Consider the following 15,890-nt stretch of genomic DNA (forward strand, 5'->3'; position numbering starts at 1 on the left):
AACCAGGGTGGAGGCTCTGCAGCAGTGCAGAGATAAAGATGAACTGACACCTCAGCAGTCCGGTTCTTTCTTAACAATGCTAGGCTGAAAAAATGTTCTATTTGGATTAAGTTGTGAGCAGAAATGTCAGGCTGTGTTCTGCTGCCGTTTCAGTGACGCTGCTCTAAGACAAATGCTAAAAAAGGAAACTGACAGTCAACCAGTTGATGTGAATCATCTGGTGGACTATTGCTGGTGGGTGAGCAAGGAGCTCCGGTTGCTGCCACTGTTTGCTGCAGTGACACCATGGACAAGAATGGACAGTGGACAGAAAAAATGGCGCCCATTCATTCCAATGGAAACCTGCTCAGTGGCGCAGGCTCCCTTAAAGTGAAATTCCGGCATAAAATCATCCCAGGGTCTTTTTTTCGGCAAATACACTCATCAAATAAGCCATTGAGACAATTTGTTCCGTATTAATGGAGATATCCCGGAAACTCGCTAACATTTGCTAACAACCAATTGCAGCTAAAACAATCATTAGCTTGGGGCAGCAAGATAAGGCATTAAAACGTCTTTTTTAACCACTAATACTGCTCAAAATAACACAAAACCTCTGCAGTAGCATGATAAGAGTCCTTACACATTAACCGAAGCACCAACAACATAGTTAGCATACCTGGAGTTTATTAAAAGAGTGTTTTGAAAAACTTACCAACTGGCCCCAGTACCAGCCTCTCTCATAGTAAAGTCCATTCAAGTCAGTTAACAAATGCAAGACAAAAGGAAGGAGCCTTTTTAATGGCTTGACTGTACTGCCCCAAGCTCATAAGTGTCAATTGTCTGGTTGGGATTTTCCAGGATATCTCCGTTAATCGCTGTTACACAAACAAAATTGTCATATTTGATGAGTGAATTTGCCAAAAACGACCCTAGGATGATTTTATGCCGGAATCCCACTTTAAAAACGCTGCCATTTTTGCTTCTTGTGAATGCGTTAGGACTTACCAGCTGTAGAAATCTTCACGTTCCAGAGTCCATGCCCGAGCACCAAGCACAAAACAACACCAAACACAACAAACAGCATTAGAAAAAACATCAAACGAAATGCACAAAAAGTGTGAGCAGAAGAGTTGTGTCGTTGCCGGAGCCTTGCACTAGACCTTTACGAAGACAGGACCTAAGCTGCTGAATGTGTTTCACTACGGCTCTTTTTAGATGCAAACCCTCCTTCTCTTGCCCATAACTTGATTTTGGTAGGGTCTAAAATTATGACCACATTCATTTTCTTAATCGAGAGTCTGAAGATTTATGAGCCTTTCGATTGGTATTCAAAAATTATTTTCGGAGGTGATCTCCTCTTCCCCGCATGGAACTTAATGGGCAAATATGCTTCCGGGCCTCAGGACCACCACTTAAACAGGCAAGTGCTGCAGTATCACGCTTGGCCACTAAGCCCATGGTGGCATACGACGAGAGCGTTTGTCCTGGGGTCCTGAGTGACACAGAGCTGGTAAAAATCGCCAGTTCCCCTTAAATTACCAGCTAACACTAGTGCTAGCTAGCTAATGTTAGTTTCATTAGCAAGGTGCAACCGAACGCTGGTCAATACATTTTCAGGTGACCACAATGTTACAATTAACTTAAATGAAGTGGCTGGGGTATCAGAGAAAACTCAGGAGGATTTTCAACAAACACTGCATCCCTGTGTATTTCAAACCCGGTAACACACTCAGACAGAGACTAGTACATCCGAAGGACAGAACACCACACCACCACAAAAGCAACCTGGTTTATGCTGTCCAATGCAACGAGGAATGCAAAGATCTTTACATTGGAGAAACAAAACAACCACTGCATAAACGCATGGCCCAACACAGGAGAGCTAACTCCTCAGGCCTGGACTCCGCTGTCCACTTACACCTCAAGGAGAAAGCCCACTCCTTTGATGACAGCAATGTCCAAATCTTGGACAGAGAGGACAGATGGTTTGAAAGAGGAGTAAAAGAAGCCATCTATGTAAAAGTGGCGAAACCATCGCTAAACAGAGGAGGAGGTCTGAGACACCACTTATCTCCAATTTACAATGCTGCCCTTTCATCCCTTCCCAGGAGATTCAACAATCTAACCTCAAAGGACAACTGTTCACACATGGCCCGGGTGACCCCAACGACTGTCGTTCAGACTCAATAGAGCACTAACGAAGTTGAAACCAACTGCCCACCAACGACTGTCACTCTAACGACGGGTGTGGGCACTTGGAGCACAAAGGGTGTCAGTGACATCATCGGCCTTGTGAGAGGTTAAATACCTGGATCTCCACACCAGTTAGTTGGACCAGTCCCAGCCTGGTCAGATGCGTACATGAACTGATGAAGCCTCTTGGATGAGAGGTGAAACGTCTTCCTAGACAAACAACCAGTCCAGTTGTTTTTGACTGAAATTGCTTTGCGGATAACGATGACCTGGACGAATGAGAACATTCACAGGCTTAAATGAAGTGAAAACCCATATGAGAGGGTCAAAGTTAACCCAGACAACACACAAAAACACGACCTGTAATTAACAGGGTAGCCACATCCAAAAGCATCCCCTGGTTTATCATCAATTTTTCTCTAAATTGGACCAGAATTTACAAATGCTGTATTGAAGAATACTTGTAAATAGAGACTGAGACCATAAACTCATTAGGAAAATGTTTACTGAGGTAATAAATCATATATAGAGATATATGGCCCGTCCTTCACTTTGTTGTCAAGAAAGTGTGTGTGTGGGTGGTGTGAGTGATGGATAGAGAGAAATGCATGATGGTGGGGATGTGTGGCTCTCCTTGTTTGCATGCAGGTGTGTTTGAGTGTGCACATGTAATGGAAGAGTTGGAGGCAATAAATAATTACTACAGAGACTGACAGGTTAGGTTGGGTAAGGATGGTAACACCATCGTTAGCTGCATCCATCCAGAAAACAATGTTTCTATGACAATGTCAAATGTGCTGCCTATTAGTGCCACTTATAAAGACAAGCTTCCTTCAGGGAGGTAATGGAGCCCCTCACCATGGCAACCATTTGGAGTGACACTGTCATTTCCATTGCATATCATCATGATTTGGTTAAGTTGAGAGATATGTCCAAAACCTGATAAACAACTAGCAGGCAGGATTTATGGAAGAGGGGGTTTTGTTTGAGTGTGTTTGTATGTACTGTATGTAGGTGTGTGTGTGTTTGGGAAGAAAACAGACAAGGTGTCACTTCTCAACGGTCATCATTTTGTACTGTCTGGATTGCTGAGATGTGAAAGCATATAATAAAGATAGCACTTAGCCGCAGAGTAAGAAAATGCAGGTGACTCTGCTCCGGTGCTCCGCAGCAAAAAAGCACAAGCACGCCATTTGTATTTAACTCAGCTAGTGTTGTGAACACTCTTTGAGATGAGAGCACCGAGTTTGCTTTTTCATCTGTAATGGAGGACTAAACAGTAATGGGAGAGGTAAATACAGTATAAAATGCCCCTTGCTGGTTTGCATTGAGAGGGTTATTGTGGAAATGTATCCAAATCACTCAGGAATAAAACACAAAGCATTTGCCGACTCTAAAGCAATGATAATCAATGATAAATTAAGAAATAAAATTCACATTACTGTATATTCCTGGAGAGAGAGACTTACACGCTCTCTCTCAGAGGCACATGTCGGTAGTCACTGTTTGTCTTTACAAGATTGGTTGTTTAGGTGCTGTGAGGGTCTTTTCCAAGCCATCAGCCTATCAAAATATTACACATATTGGAAACTCATTCTTATGTGACCCAGTTACATATGCTTTGCTATATCATGCTTTATAGCTCAACATCATTTTTAGGTACATACATCCATGCTATGCTTTTGTTTACTCTGTAACCTAGCTACTGGTGAATCTGTAACATACAGAGGCTTAGGCCACGCCATAGGGGCCTATAGAGCACTACCCTTCCTCCCTAAAAATACAATTTCTAAAGGCCATAATGACTATTATGTCATATTAAAATGTTAATGTTGAAGTTGAGTTTTTGAAAGCCATTAGCTCGTGATATGGGGTGAGCAGAGCTTGCAGCACATTTGAAAGAAGTTGTTTTTGCGTCCAACCAAATCAAAATATTCTTCAAGGTACGGCCGGGGATGGGGAAGGGTTGGCTGCTCTTCCTGGATACCATGTCATAAATGTTTGACAACAGCCATGTTTGACAATTCAATATACTGCGCGTGTGTGTGTGTGTGTGTGTGTGTTTGTGTATGTGTGTAGAAGATTTTGTGAGCTCGGCTGTCAAAAACGATGCATTTATCCGTCTCAATATTCTGCACTTTTAGATGTTTTGAGAGGCTGCTCGTGTTCCCTTACATGCAAAACCCTTCTTCGAACTTATTAGCATAACTATTTGCGTCAGATTTGGTGAAATAAAGCCTCTTCTTTAGACTGTTTACAACCAGATTGCAAGGGCTGTTAAGCAGAAATGATTACTTCAGACCCTTTTGATTCTTCGGTATTTCAAAATCTTGCCCCGGGGTAAATTTAGAACTGGGTTTAGGTGCCCATCCCTAGTAACAAGGCTATTTTTAAAATGTAAGGAGTAGAAAATACAGATAATTGCGTGAAAATGTAAAAGTATGAGTAATAAGACCTCTGAAAAATAATTACTACAGTAAAGCATAGATACCAAAATGTCTACTTAAGAAAGGTAACAAAGTGTTTGTACTTTGTTACTTGACACCTCTGGTAACATACCACCACAATGAACCAAAGTCCAACACATGGCCAGTGTTTGCAATCTTCAAGGGATCATCAAGTATGAATGATGGATAAAAAACAGTTTTTTTACAGGGTACAGTTGAGATTCAACCTGTTATGCATATGTGTCCACCAGGTGGCAGGAATAAAAGGCATGTTGATTGCTAACAAGAGGCAAGACAACCAGGTCAAGACCTTCATGACCTACAATAAAGGCCGGGACTGGAGGCTCCTGCAGGCTCCTGTGACTGACCTGGATGGCAACGACATTCATTGTATACTGGTAAGATACTGCATTGGGATTGGGATCCTGTGGGAGCGGATGGGATTTAACATTGCTGCGGATGGGAGTGGGCATTTAAAAAATAAACTGTTGGCAGTCTGTGAGATGTAGGCGTGCTGCTCCTGGTCAGTGCCTTAAAGGGATGGCGCAGCAGAGGTCGGCACAGATATATGCAGACCTGTCAAGGGGTATCCATTCACTGCTCCTACGCAGGGGAAACCACACATCATTATTCTGCACAAACTGCCCGCTCTGCCATGTCATAGAGCTGTATTTAAATCAGCAAAGCATCGCTTAAATACACAGGGAAAGAAAACAAAAACGGATGAATACAATGTAGCCTTGCCCTTATTGCACTAAAATAACTATAATAATTGCACTGGTATGAATAGTATTATGCACTAGAATGTAATTTCACTTCTTAATACAGGTAGGCTATGCACCTTTGTTAAAACACACAGTAAAACAACATGTTTTACCTGCTGACACAAAATCAATGGTTAATCTATTAACAATGTTTAAACTATGAATGTATAAATAATACAGTATATACACCAATGTTTTTGGTGCTGGCAGGACCCAATAAACACACTGCAAACATACTATGTTTTTAGGTTTGGGCACCAAAACCATTTTGTTAGGAAAAGGCCGTGGGTGAGCTTAAATCTGCTGCATTTCCAACATAACTACAGTGAAGCATGGGACATGAATTGGACACGAACCGTGGATTGTCAGCGATTTTCTAGCCCCCCTATTATTCATCATGTTTTAAAATGCAGTAACAGTTCATGTCATCCATGTTAGAACCATCATCTAGACAAAATGTGCTAACATGTCTCATTATTTTTTTTAGAACAAGAATAATGAAATGTGTTTGTTAACTAACCTTGCATTTTCATTGTTTCACAGCACAGCTACTGCCTTCATACTAAAACAAATATATTGCAAAAACATGCAGGAAGTGGTGTCTTAGTATCATCGGTAGCTTTAAAAGTCCCTTTGCAGCGAACGAAAAGCTGCTGTGACAATGTCCTGGTACATAGTGACAAATAAACCAATATTATGCACAAGGGATTGTTAATGAATAGTGGGAACTATCGTAATCAAATATTTTTCATTATTTTTACATTAACCCACACTTGCAATTTTAACTGGGGCATTTTCCCCGGGTTATCCCTGGGTGTATGGAATTTTACATTTAATTTTTTAAATGACAAAGTTGTAGTCTGTAATGATTTAATTACCTTCTTAATGTGTCTACTAAGCATACTTCTTGTGAACATATCATATTGATCAAATATGTTCCTCAGGGGGGCATGTTACCCTGGTTTACCCTAAAATATTCACATTAAAATCCTTAAAAAGTCATCCACTTCTATTGCTTAAAAAAACCCAGAATCTGTGAATATGCAAATTTTGTTGAATTTATAAACAATTTTTGTGCCAGACACAATGGGCCTCATTTATCAAACGAACGTGCGTACGACCATTTCCTGGCAAACGACGGCATTTATCAATTTGGACGTGAGCGTGAGCTACGATCAAATCTCACGTCTGGTCTGAAGTCGTGTACTCAAATTTCAGCCTTTGTTTTGCGGTGCAGCACAGCAAAACCTGTCTGAAAATAATTAATAAACCTCAGCTGTCATTAAGCATAAGCAGTCACATATTAAGAACAGATCAAAACGGATTCTTAAAACGGATAAAAAAAATATAAAACTTGTGGTTGGAGCGATTTATTGTACTCATGTGCGTCTGAAGGCACCATCTTTGAATGATTACACATTCATCAATCGCAAAAACTACCACTCGATAAATGTACAGGTGATGTGTGACGCTCAGCTATCGCTTTTAAACGTGGTGGCCAGGGAGCCGGGGGGCACACACACGCAATTCTTTTAAATATCAAAACAGCTCGGCTCCAGCCCCCCGCGACCCCGACAATAAAATAATGAATGAATGTGTTGGCGCGCGTCTGCAGCAAGACGCACTGCAGAGCCAAAGTCATCTCCTCAGTTCGTGGCTACCCTGGATAAATTGCATTAAATCAAACAAGGTATCAGATGATTAACATCTTGGTATGGTTCTTCTAGATGACAAAGGTATCCTCTTACGGAATACCTAATGACCCACCGGTAGCGCCGTAATCAGCACCCCTGCCGTGAAATGCAGCCCTCGCATTATAGGTGATATTCTGGATCAGAAGGCTGTTGTTTCCACCTATAGGAGTAGTTTATATACAGGTAACCCACAACGGTCAGAACATTGGTTACTTACAGTCTTTAAACTATTTTAAAGAGTTTAAAATCACAAACTTGGATAATAGCGAACACAAAACAACACCTTTTTGTATGTTCTGTGGAAATAAACTGCAGCCATAATTATAAAATGAATTAAATGGATCTTTTGAATATCACCTATAATGCGAGGGGGTGCATTTCACGGAAGGGGTGCTGAATACGGCACACCTGTCCAACAGTGCGCACACGCGCACTGGGGTTACAGTGGAGCGCTGCTTCGGTTTGACTCCCTCCGTTATTTTTTTCCATACAGCGTTTTTATGGGCCCCTTTTATTCCACTCTTAAGACTGACAAAAAGCACATCCTTATTTTGTTCCATCTCGGATGTCAGGATGCCGATCTGTGTGTCGGAAAAGTTTCTTTTCTAACCAGCGTTCTTCCTCTCCGTGTTTGACCTCAGTGGGCGAGGCCTCCGAACCAGGACTATTTAGGGGCGTAACATGTTAATGACCATCAAATTCAGCCGCCGCATTTATCAAGGCCCGCTTATTCATACGCTGAGATTGGTCCGATACGAATGTTTCATAAATCACACGTGGGTCCTTTCCTACGACCATTTATGCGCTCAGATCTGCACCCGTTTCCACGGAAGTTTGATAAATGAGGCCCAATGTGTCTTCTATTTCACTGCAACTGACGGTTTTGAGTTTGTACTAGTATGAGTGATGTCACAGATCATGGTTGCAGGCCCACCCCCTAAAATCTGATTTTCAAAGAGTACAGGGGACATTTCCACTTTCAGCAGGTAAATTTGAAAACAGCCTTTGAGTGCATTGACATCATTCTGCACAGTGATGCTTTAACATCCAACTGTAGGAACAACAAGAAAAACATATTTTTGAGTGGAGAGGGACTTTAATGTAGGGTGGCCTATTAGAAAGTGGTACTGAATTGACACTGCAATTTACCTCTTCAGTCCCTTCCAATCGTAAAAAGCTGCACAGAAGACGTGCTGATTTTTTTTTTTTAAAAACGGTTTTGCCTTTTACTGCAGCGTTTTGTGGCAACATATTTGTTTGATATAGGTGTGTCTAAATGATGAGCAGTCTGGAAATTGCAAGTTGTACTTCAGATCGGGTACTACATTGGCAGATCCAGATACACAGCATGTGATGTCAGCGTCTCATTCCTCATTAGACAGCCCCCCTCCAACTAAAACTAACAGGGTGACTGTTAGAGGAATAATGTTTGAGACATTAGGATGACTTCATGCTGTTTAGGAGGTGATTTCGGGGCTGTGTGGTGTAGCTTAGAGGTTCCCTGTGATTGCGCACTCGTGTGACATTTTAATTACTGCCGTAGATTCCTTTTGATTACCCTGTTCAGTCCCACTGCCCTTGATGTCCTTACACTAGTGACATGCTGTCTGCTGCAAAGATGAAAGCAGACACTTTTTTTCTACTCTGTGAACAAATGTAATTGTCTTTTGTTGTGTGCATGCCCTAGAGACTTGGCTTCATACTTTAATGCAAATTCCACTGCTCTTTGTATTAATGACGGATTAAATGCAATAAGCAAAAATGTATGGAGGCACAGTTTGTTCTCTTTGTGAGACTAATGCATCTGGCTTGTTTTCTGATGGTTTTTGTTCTACAATTTTGTATCATTTGTCATGTATGAAATTTTGGATTTCATCATTGAAGAAGATCAATGAAGATTGATTTATACCATATATACTGTAATTCAACGTAATATATCACTACTAGGTCAAAGTAGTATGTTAATTGGTGTGTAATTACGACTACAGCCATGGTTGGAGGCATTATGTTTTCAGACTGTCCGTCCACCCGTCCCATTCTGGTGAACGGCATATCTCAGGAATGCCTGGAGGGAATTACTAAAAATGTACACTTGGGTTCAAGGATAAACTGTATAGATCCTAGAGGTCAAAGGTCACCGTGGCCTCACAAAACACATCCATAAATCAAGAATTCCTATGTTAATAATGACAACATCTCACACAAATGTCCAATAGGATAAAATGATGAAGTGATGATATTTTACAACCAAAAGGTCAAAGGTCAACTTAACTATGACGTCATAATGCATCTGTCATTTTTCAACACCATAAATCAGGAACAGAAGGGAAGACATTTGATCAGATACTGAATCGGTGACTCTAAAATTGAAGCTGTGCTGATCGTATAGATCTTCTGTGCCGCCAGGTTGAACATATGTGTGAAGCATTGACGTTTCACCAAAATATACTAGCAAGGCAGTAAGGAAAGATGTCAGTTCTTGTTTTCTCTTTAACTTAACATGTTTCTTCTTCTTCTGCAGCCTTTCTGTTCACTCCATCTCCAACTGCAAACATCGGAGAACCCTTACTTGTCAGGAACAATCTCCACCAAGAGCTCTGCACCAGGCATCATAGTTGCCACAGGTAAGGCAAAAGACTCTACACAAGTGCATAGTAAAACCACTTTACACAAGTTATTTATATTATAGCACCTCGTTTTTGATACAAGTACAAATTTGCATTTCAAACAATTCCCCCCTGAGATAATTAAAGTATTTCTGATTCTGAAAGCAAGGTAACTAGATGATTAGTTGTACTGTGATCCTCCCAGCTTCTAGACGGATGTGACCGTTAAGCGTCTGTCTCAGTGATTCTTTAAGCTGCACTGGGCACAGTGCACTGCAGATCTCAATTTCCTCCACAGGCGAATACGGTGTAGCTCACGTCCACCTGTTTTGATGTCACATCATCCACCCAATTATGCATGTGTGAAAAAGGTGACAGTGTTGTGCAGTGCCAGTGTGCTTTAAAGTGTAAGAGCATTTGAATGAGTTGAACAAGTGAGAAAGAGGACAAAATAAATGTGTTAGAATCAGTGGCCGTGTCAGCAGAAAAAGTCTGCCTTTTGCAGCATGTGTGTGCGTTCATACGTAAGTGTGGGTCCGTCTCTGGATCTGTCTGTTTTGTCTTTGGTGTGTGAGAATGCTGAATAAACATACATCTCTGTTGCTATGCTTGCACAGTGTGTCTGTGTGTGTCTGTGTATTGCAGACCGAGCCTTTGCTTTGGCACCGTGATTCACTTCGCCCGCTGCGCCTTTTAAGACGTCAGCTGGTGCAGAGATCATCTCACCAACATGACAAACACCATCCAGATCAAACACGTGCCTATTTACTGAGCCTTGGCCAAGATAGTAGAGCAGATCAACGGAAAAAGTCAGTTCACTCACTGCACGCAAAAAGCGTTGGAGGCACTGTGTTGTAACACAGCAAACGAAGCCAAAGAGGCAGCCGCTCTCCTCCACATCACACATTATGCTGCCTGAATGATGCAGGCATCCATAAGGGAATTAACCCAGGGTCTTCTCTTTATTATTCGCATTAATAAAAGACAGAAAAATAATCTTGGAATGAAGCCAGAGGAATAGATTAATCACAGTGTTATTGGCAGCATGTACTGTATGTAAAACACATGGCCCTCTATCTGTGAGATTTGCAGTTTTGTTGTGTCACATATTTTGTTGGTATTCCCACTGCAGGAAATATTGGAGCAGAGCTGTCATACAATAATGTTGGCATGTTCATATCATCGGATGCTGGCAATAGCTGGAGACAGGTGAGATTCACACAGAGATCAAGCCAATCGACTCATTATGACACGTTGACATGAGCAGCTACCGGCCTTCCAAACATATATTGCATTAGGGTGGCTTGTTATACAACCTAAGTTACTGTCAAGCTTGCCACTCCAGAAAGCCACATGTGAAGTTTGTAAAAGGCTTTTTCTTGTGACATTTTTGACATACCACAGTGGGAAAAGAAAAGGTGTTAATAATAGATAAACAAATAATAGCTGAATTCCATGAAGCTGCTTCGGTTTTAGGGTGCTGGTATTGTGTATGCTGGCCCACTTGTCACTATCCCTGCCATGGTTCACTGGGGAATTGTAATAAACACAGAGTTAATGTTTTAGTATTACCTGCACTTTTCTTACAATGACAAGTAAAAATGTCTGCTTTGAAAATGTACTACTATTTACAGTACAAAAGTCTGTAAATAGCAGTACAATGTATCCTTGATTTCTAGAAAAAACAGGCTTCTTTTGCCAATTGAAATCACTAATGTTGCTATTGCATTTTATTAGCTCTAGATAGCAACTTAACATTAATTCTTTGATTTGGTTAAAATTAGTCTCCAACTCGTTTAAAACATGAGCCATTATTGTTGTATGGCAATTTAACACTGGTTAGTTCTATGTAATGTGGTAGCACCATGAACTAATACATAGACTACCCCATAAAATAATGTAGCCAGCTAAGGATATGTTAAGAAATGCTAGGTAACTGTTGCGGTTTGGTTTGTTATGCTATACATACTTGGTTAAATAAAAAATGCGGGTTTTCATACCAAAATACCATATCTTGGCATAGTTGCAGCTTTTAGTCTTAATTTAGTTTTAACGTGTGACTTGTATAAAAATTCACCCCAAGTACAGTTATCATGAAGGGCATAGAGACAGAAACCATTTTTGTTCCATGCTTTTCAAGCCTTAAGTGTCTGTTTGGAAAATTGCATTCCTGTCCCGACATTGCCGCTTAAATAACGTTGTGACAAACATCATTTTCAGAATCGTCACTTAACTTCATGTTTGCTTTAAAGAAGGATTAGGACCTACCACTTGTGATGTGTCAACACATATGTAACAGTAATTTACAAAAAGTTGGTGTTCCATGTTGCTTAGTTTTGTTATTTATTTCGTTAGAACATCCAAAAGCAGCACACAAGCCTGGCTTTTTCTATGATACTTTAAATAGGGGTCGGAACATCAGCTTGAACCCCAAAGCAAGATCGCAGCGGCTGAAAGGCATCTCACAGGAAAAATCAAATCAAGTTGAATTTAAAGGACCCTAACTTTTATTTTTAAGTTGCTATCATCTCATTAATTCATGTAGACTGTGTTCCTGAAGTGAGGGTCCAGACTTAAGTTAAATCATTTAGAAGAAAAACAAAAGAGAGGGAGTTCCCCACAAACAATGACAAACATTTACAGCTCAGTCACGTTTCTGTCTGGCTGATGATTGGCCCACTGAACATGCTGCTGCTCTCCTGCACTCACTGAACACAGTCAGCCCAGAGAGCCACAGTCACACGAGGGCAGACTCTCAAAGACATATTGGTGAATGTTGAATTTGTTGCTAGGTGCAACCATAAGAAAGGGCAACAGCCCCCATACTCTTGCATGCCTCTTAAGCATGTTGGGAATTCTTCATTGTTGCCAGAATATTATATTATTATTGTATTGTAATATCTTAAAATACAAACAAAATATTTAAATATACTGTATATCAGGGTTTCCAGTTTCCATCTGATCCATGTGTGCTGGAAGATTTCAATGTCCCTGACAAATGGGAGAAACTGTTCAAATATTATCTATTTATTGAAGTTAAAAACAGTTGATAGGTGGGAAAAAAATAACACCAACAAGGCATGTAGATTTATAACATATTGTGTTGAAAACTAGGCTATTTGCTTTTGTTATTTTCCAAAAGAAGTCCCATCGATATACTCACATGCATAATAACCATAAATTGTGGACGTAGCATCTACGTCAAGGTCTGTTCACTCAACTTGATCCAATCATCCTTGTCTATGGGAGTCACCATCTTGTTGGACTTTGACTCCTCCTCATTACCTCTTACCAAAAAAGGCTTTGAAGTGCCATTGGGGGGAGGGAGTTACGTCCATCTGGCAGATGTATGCTGGATTAGCCACATTAGTACCACCGCCTGGGAGCTAGGCTAACAGAACACACTACTAGATAAACGGGAGTGGGAGTCAATGTTGAGATTATTTTCCGGGACCGGACGGGAACAGGAATCATTTACTTTTATTTTGTAACGGAAATGGGATTTTTTTAGAGGGTAGACACTGACACAGGAGATCAGTTTCTAGCAGAGTCAAGTGCAGGCACTCCTGTTTCAGTCTCGTGGAAAACACACCAGCTCTGGGAAGGAAGTGCAGGCAGCCAACATTTATGATCTATGATTTAAACTGATATTCAACACAGTACCATGCTCATCGACTGTAAAACACCGATTCTCACAGCCCGAATCCTCCCGCTGCTCAAGATTAGCATGTTTTCAAGTCATGGTGCAAGTGTGGCTATTTAATTAGCATAACAGAGCTAACATGGTGTGTTCCTAAACCATGTGTTTGTACAGTTGATCACCACACGAATGACCGCAGTCCAGGTTGAGATGACAGAGTTAGCATGCTAAACCTGACAACTAGCCTCCGAAGAGAAGTGAGGGTCAGAGGCTAGCTGTCACTTGAGCTTGCGCCCCTAATTATTCATGAACTTTAACCTCCAATAATAACAAAAAATAGCCTGGTACAAAAAAATGGAGATAATACCTAAACATACAGACTAGAATGTTTTTTTGTGACAGGCCTTAAATAGGTTAAATTATGCTGTGAAAATCAGCCTGTTTAACATGGGGGTCAGTGAGAAACTGCTCTATTGTGCAAGCTACTCCTAGTGGACACTCAACTAACTGCAATTTTTAGCACTTCTCTATTGGATCAACTAGGAAGTCGCTGTGGTGGGGGCTTGGTAACAACACTATTTTAAAAATAAACAAATAAATAAAAGTCACACCCACAAAGCATGGAAAGTTGATGGTTGATGTCACTGGTTGCCTACATCACCGCAGACCCCTGAGGTGGGAGTTATTCTGTGCAGCACAACACGACGAATATTGCTGGCTCATATTGGTTTAATTTCCATGTTATTTTGATTATTTTCACCAGGCATTTGGAAAGATTTAAACAGATTTTCCAAATTGCACTTACTGGATAAGACCCATATATATATATATATTTTTTTATGTAAAAAAATAAGTAATATTTTGCTTGTTTCATCAATACTTTAATGGTTAATTTCTGTTCTGTCTGTTCAGGTTTTTGAAGAGGAGCACAATGTGTGGTTTCTGGACAAAGGAGGGGCCCTCGTTGCTGTCAAACAGCCCTCTGTGCCAACCAGACACTTGTGGTACGTTCATTTAGAGAACCTTTTTGGACACTCTTCCGTTCTAAAATTGCTTTTCCAATTTCCAACAACTATTTTTAGCTTAATTCAACCCTTGAATTAAGTCCAAAAAAAATGAGCATGTATATTTTAAATGTAATATTTGATCCATTTAGCAATGCACTTTGTGGCTTTTGCAACAACAACAAAAAAGTCAGAAGCAGTCTAATTTGAGAGATTTTTTTTCAAGCCACTTATCATTAACTGCCAGCCGTCTGAGCCCCCCCCCCCCCCTTTTAGTGTTTTCATTAACACATTGCCTTCCTCTTGCCAAATCGGGTGCCTGCTTTGCCTCAGTGCAGGCTAATCCAAGTGAGACCAGATCTGTTCTCCAGTTGCTTTTGCAACAATTCTGAAATTAGTTTTAGAGCCAGTGAAGTGTAGCCTGCTGTTTTTTTTCTCCCAACCAATTTAAGTGTGATGGTAGAGGAAGTGAAAAAACTGACAGACAGAAAGAAGCCTGCGTAGCTCCACAGCCACTGTACATCAGCTATGGCACAGTGTTACTTTCTTAGCCAGTGTTCAGTTAAACACTTCCCCTACTTGGATCTCATAATAGGTGCATGTCAACGCCTTTCCTGTTGAAAGCACTTAGCCAAATCAAGGCAATGGGCCTCAGTGTTTCAACCCATGTCACACTCAGGTACTCCTAGATGTTCTCACTTCAGCACCGATGTTGATAAGCTGTCAGAATCAATAGAGCCCAGGCCCCGATGATGAAAACTGTCTAGGTTTTTTTGCTGTCTCTTTCTCCCTCTGCAGTTTTGTAGTTGAACATGAAACAGTTTTATTCTGGTCTTGTTTTTTCACCTCTGTGGAGACTTTACCCAGGGACCGTAATGTCGCTCATTTCCTTTATGGCATGTTATCTGAAAGCGATTTTGGGCATCTCTGCTTTGATAACCAGACAGCGCAATATCTTTTAAATATCCCTTTAATACTCAGCCTTTTGATATTTACCCACAGCTACAGTAGCTAATTGCGCAGACTCAACTGTAGAGACAAGCAAGTCATTCTGATCCCCACCAAAAACTCCCCTATGACCTGGGTCTAATAGAGAGCATCTGTTTGCGTGCAATCGTTGTTGCTGAGTTGTGATGGGAATGCGTTCTGACACACATACACACAGGGTCAGCTTTGACGAGGGGAGGCAGTGGACCCAGCACAGCTTCTCCCTGGTGCCTCTATTCGTGGATGGAGTCTTGGTGGAGGCCGGGGCAGAGAACCAAATCATGACGTAAGTCCAGAAAATCCAAAATAGGACGAATGACATGTTAAAAGGTGTTGATTTTTCTGTCCTTTTAGGGGGTACGTAGGGCTGAGTGAAAGGTGAATGGTATTTTCTCTATTCCGTTCAGCCCTCTGGGTTCTCAATGAAAAGGCTAGATGGATAAAAGACCTTTAAGGAAGGTGTCCACTCTAATCTCTGTGGTATTTAGTCTTTATTAAGCCACATTGCTGCGGGGCAGCAATGGGTCATGTAGGCTGTAAGTCAGACCTTTGAGTATATTAGGTCAACTGACA

General features: G+C 41.0%; 1 protein-coding gene across 1 annotated transcript in view; it reads left to right on the plus strand.

Moving 5' to 3' along the window:
* sorcs3a (sortilin related VPS10 domain containing receptor 3a) overlaps positions 1 to 15,890 on the plus strand; it is a gene marked incomplete at both ends in the record, with an annotated part of 290,454 nt that overhangs the window by 223,564 nt on the left and 51,000 nt on the right. The window contains 5 exons of the mRNA XM_083937916.1: positions 4,874 to 5,020; positions 9,602 to 9,704; positions 10,819 to 10,895; positions 14,239 to 14,330; positions 15,496 to 15,603. Coding sequence (XP_083794042.1) covers positions 4,874 to 5,020; positions 9,602 to 9,704; positions 10,819 to 10,895; positions 14,239 to 14,330; positions 15,496 to 15,603 — 527 coding nt within the window. The remainder of the gene's footprint in view (positions 1 to 4,873; positions 5,021 to 9,601; positions 9,705 to 10,818; positions 10,896 to 14,238; positions 14,331 to 15,495; positions 15,604 to 15,890) is intronic.

The sequence above is a fragment of the Echiichthys vipera genome (assembly GCF_963691815.1).
Source record: "Echiichthys vipera genome assembly, chromosome: 2".
Classification (NCBI taxonomy): domain Eukaryota; kingdom Metazoa; phylum Chordata; class Actinopteri; order Perciformes; family Trachinidae; genus Echiichthys; species Echiichthys vipera.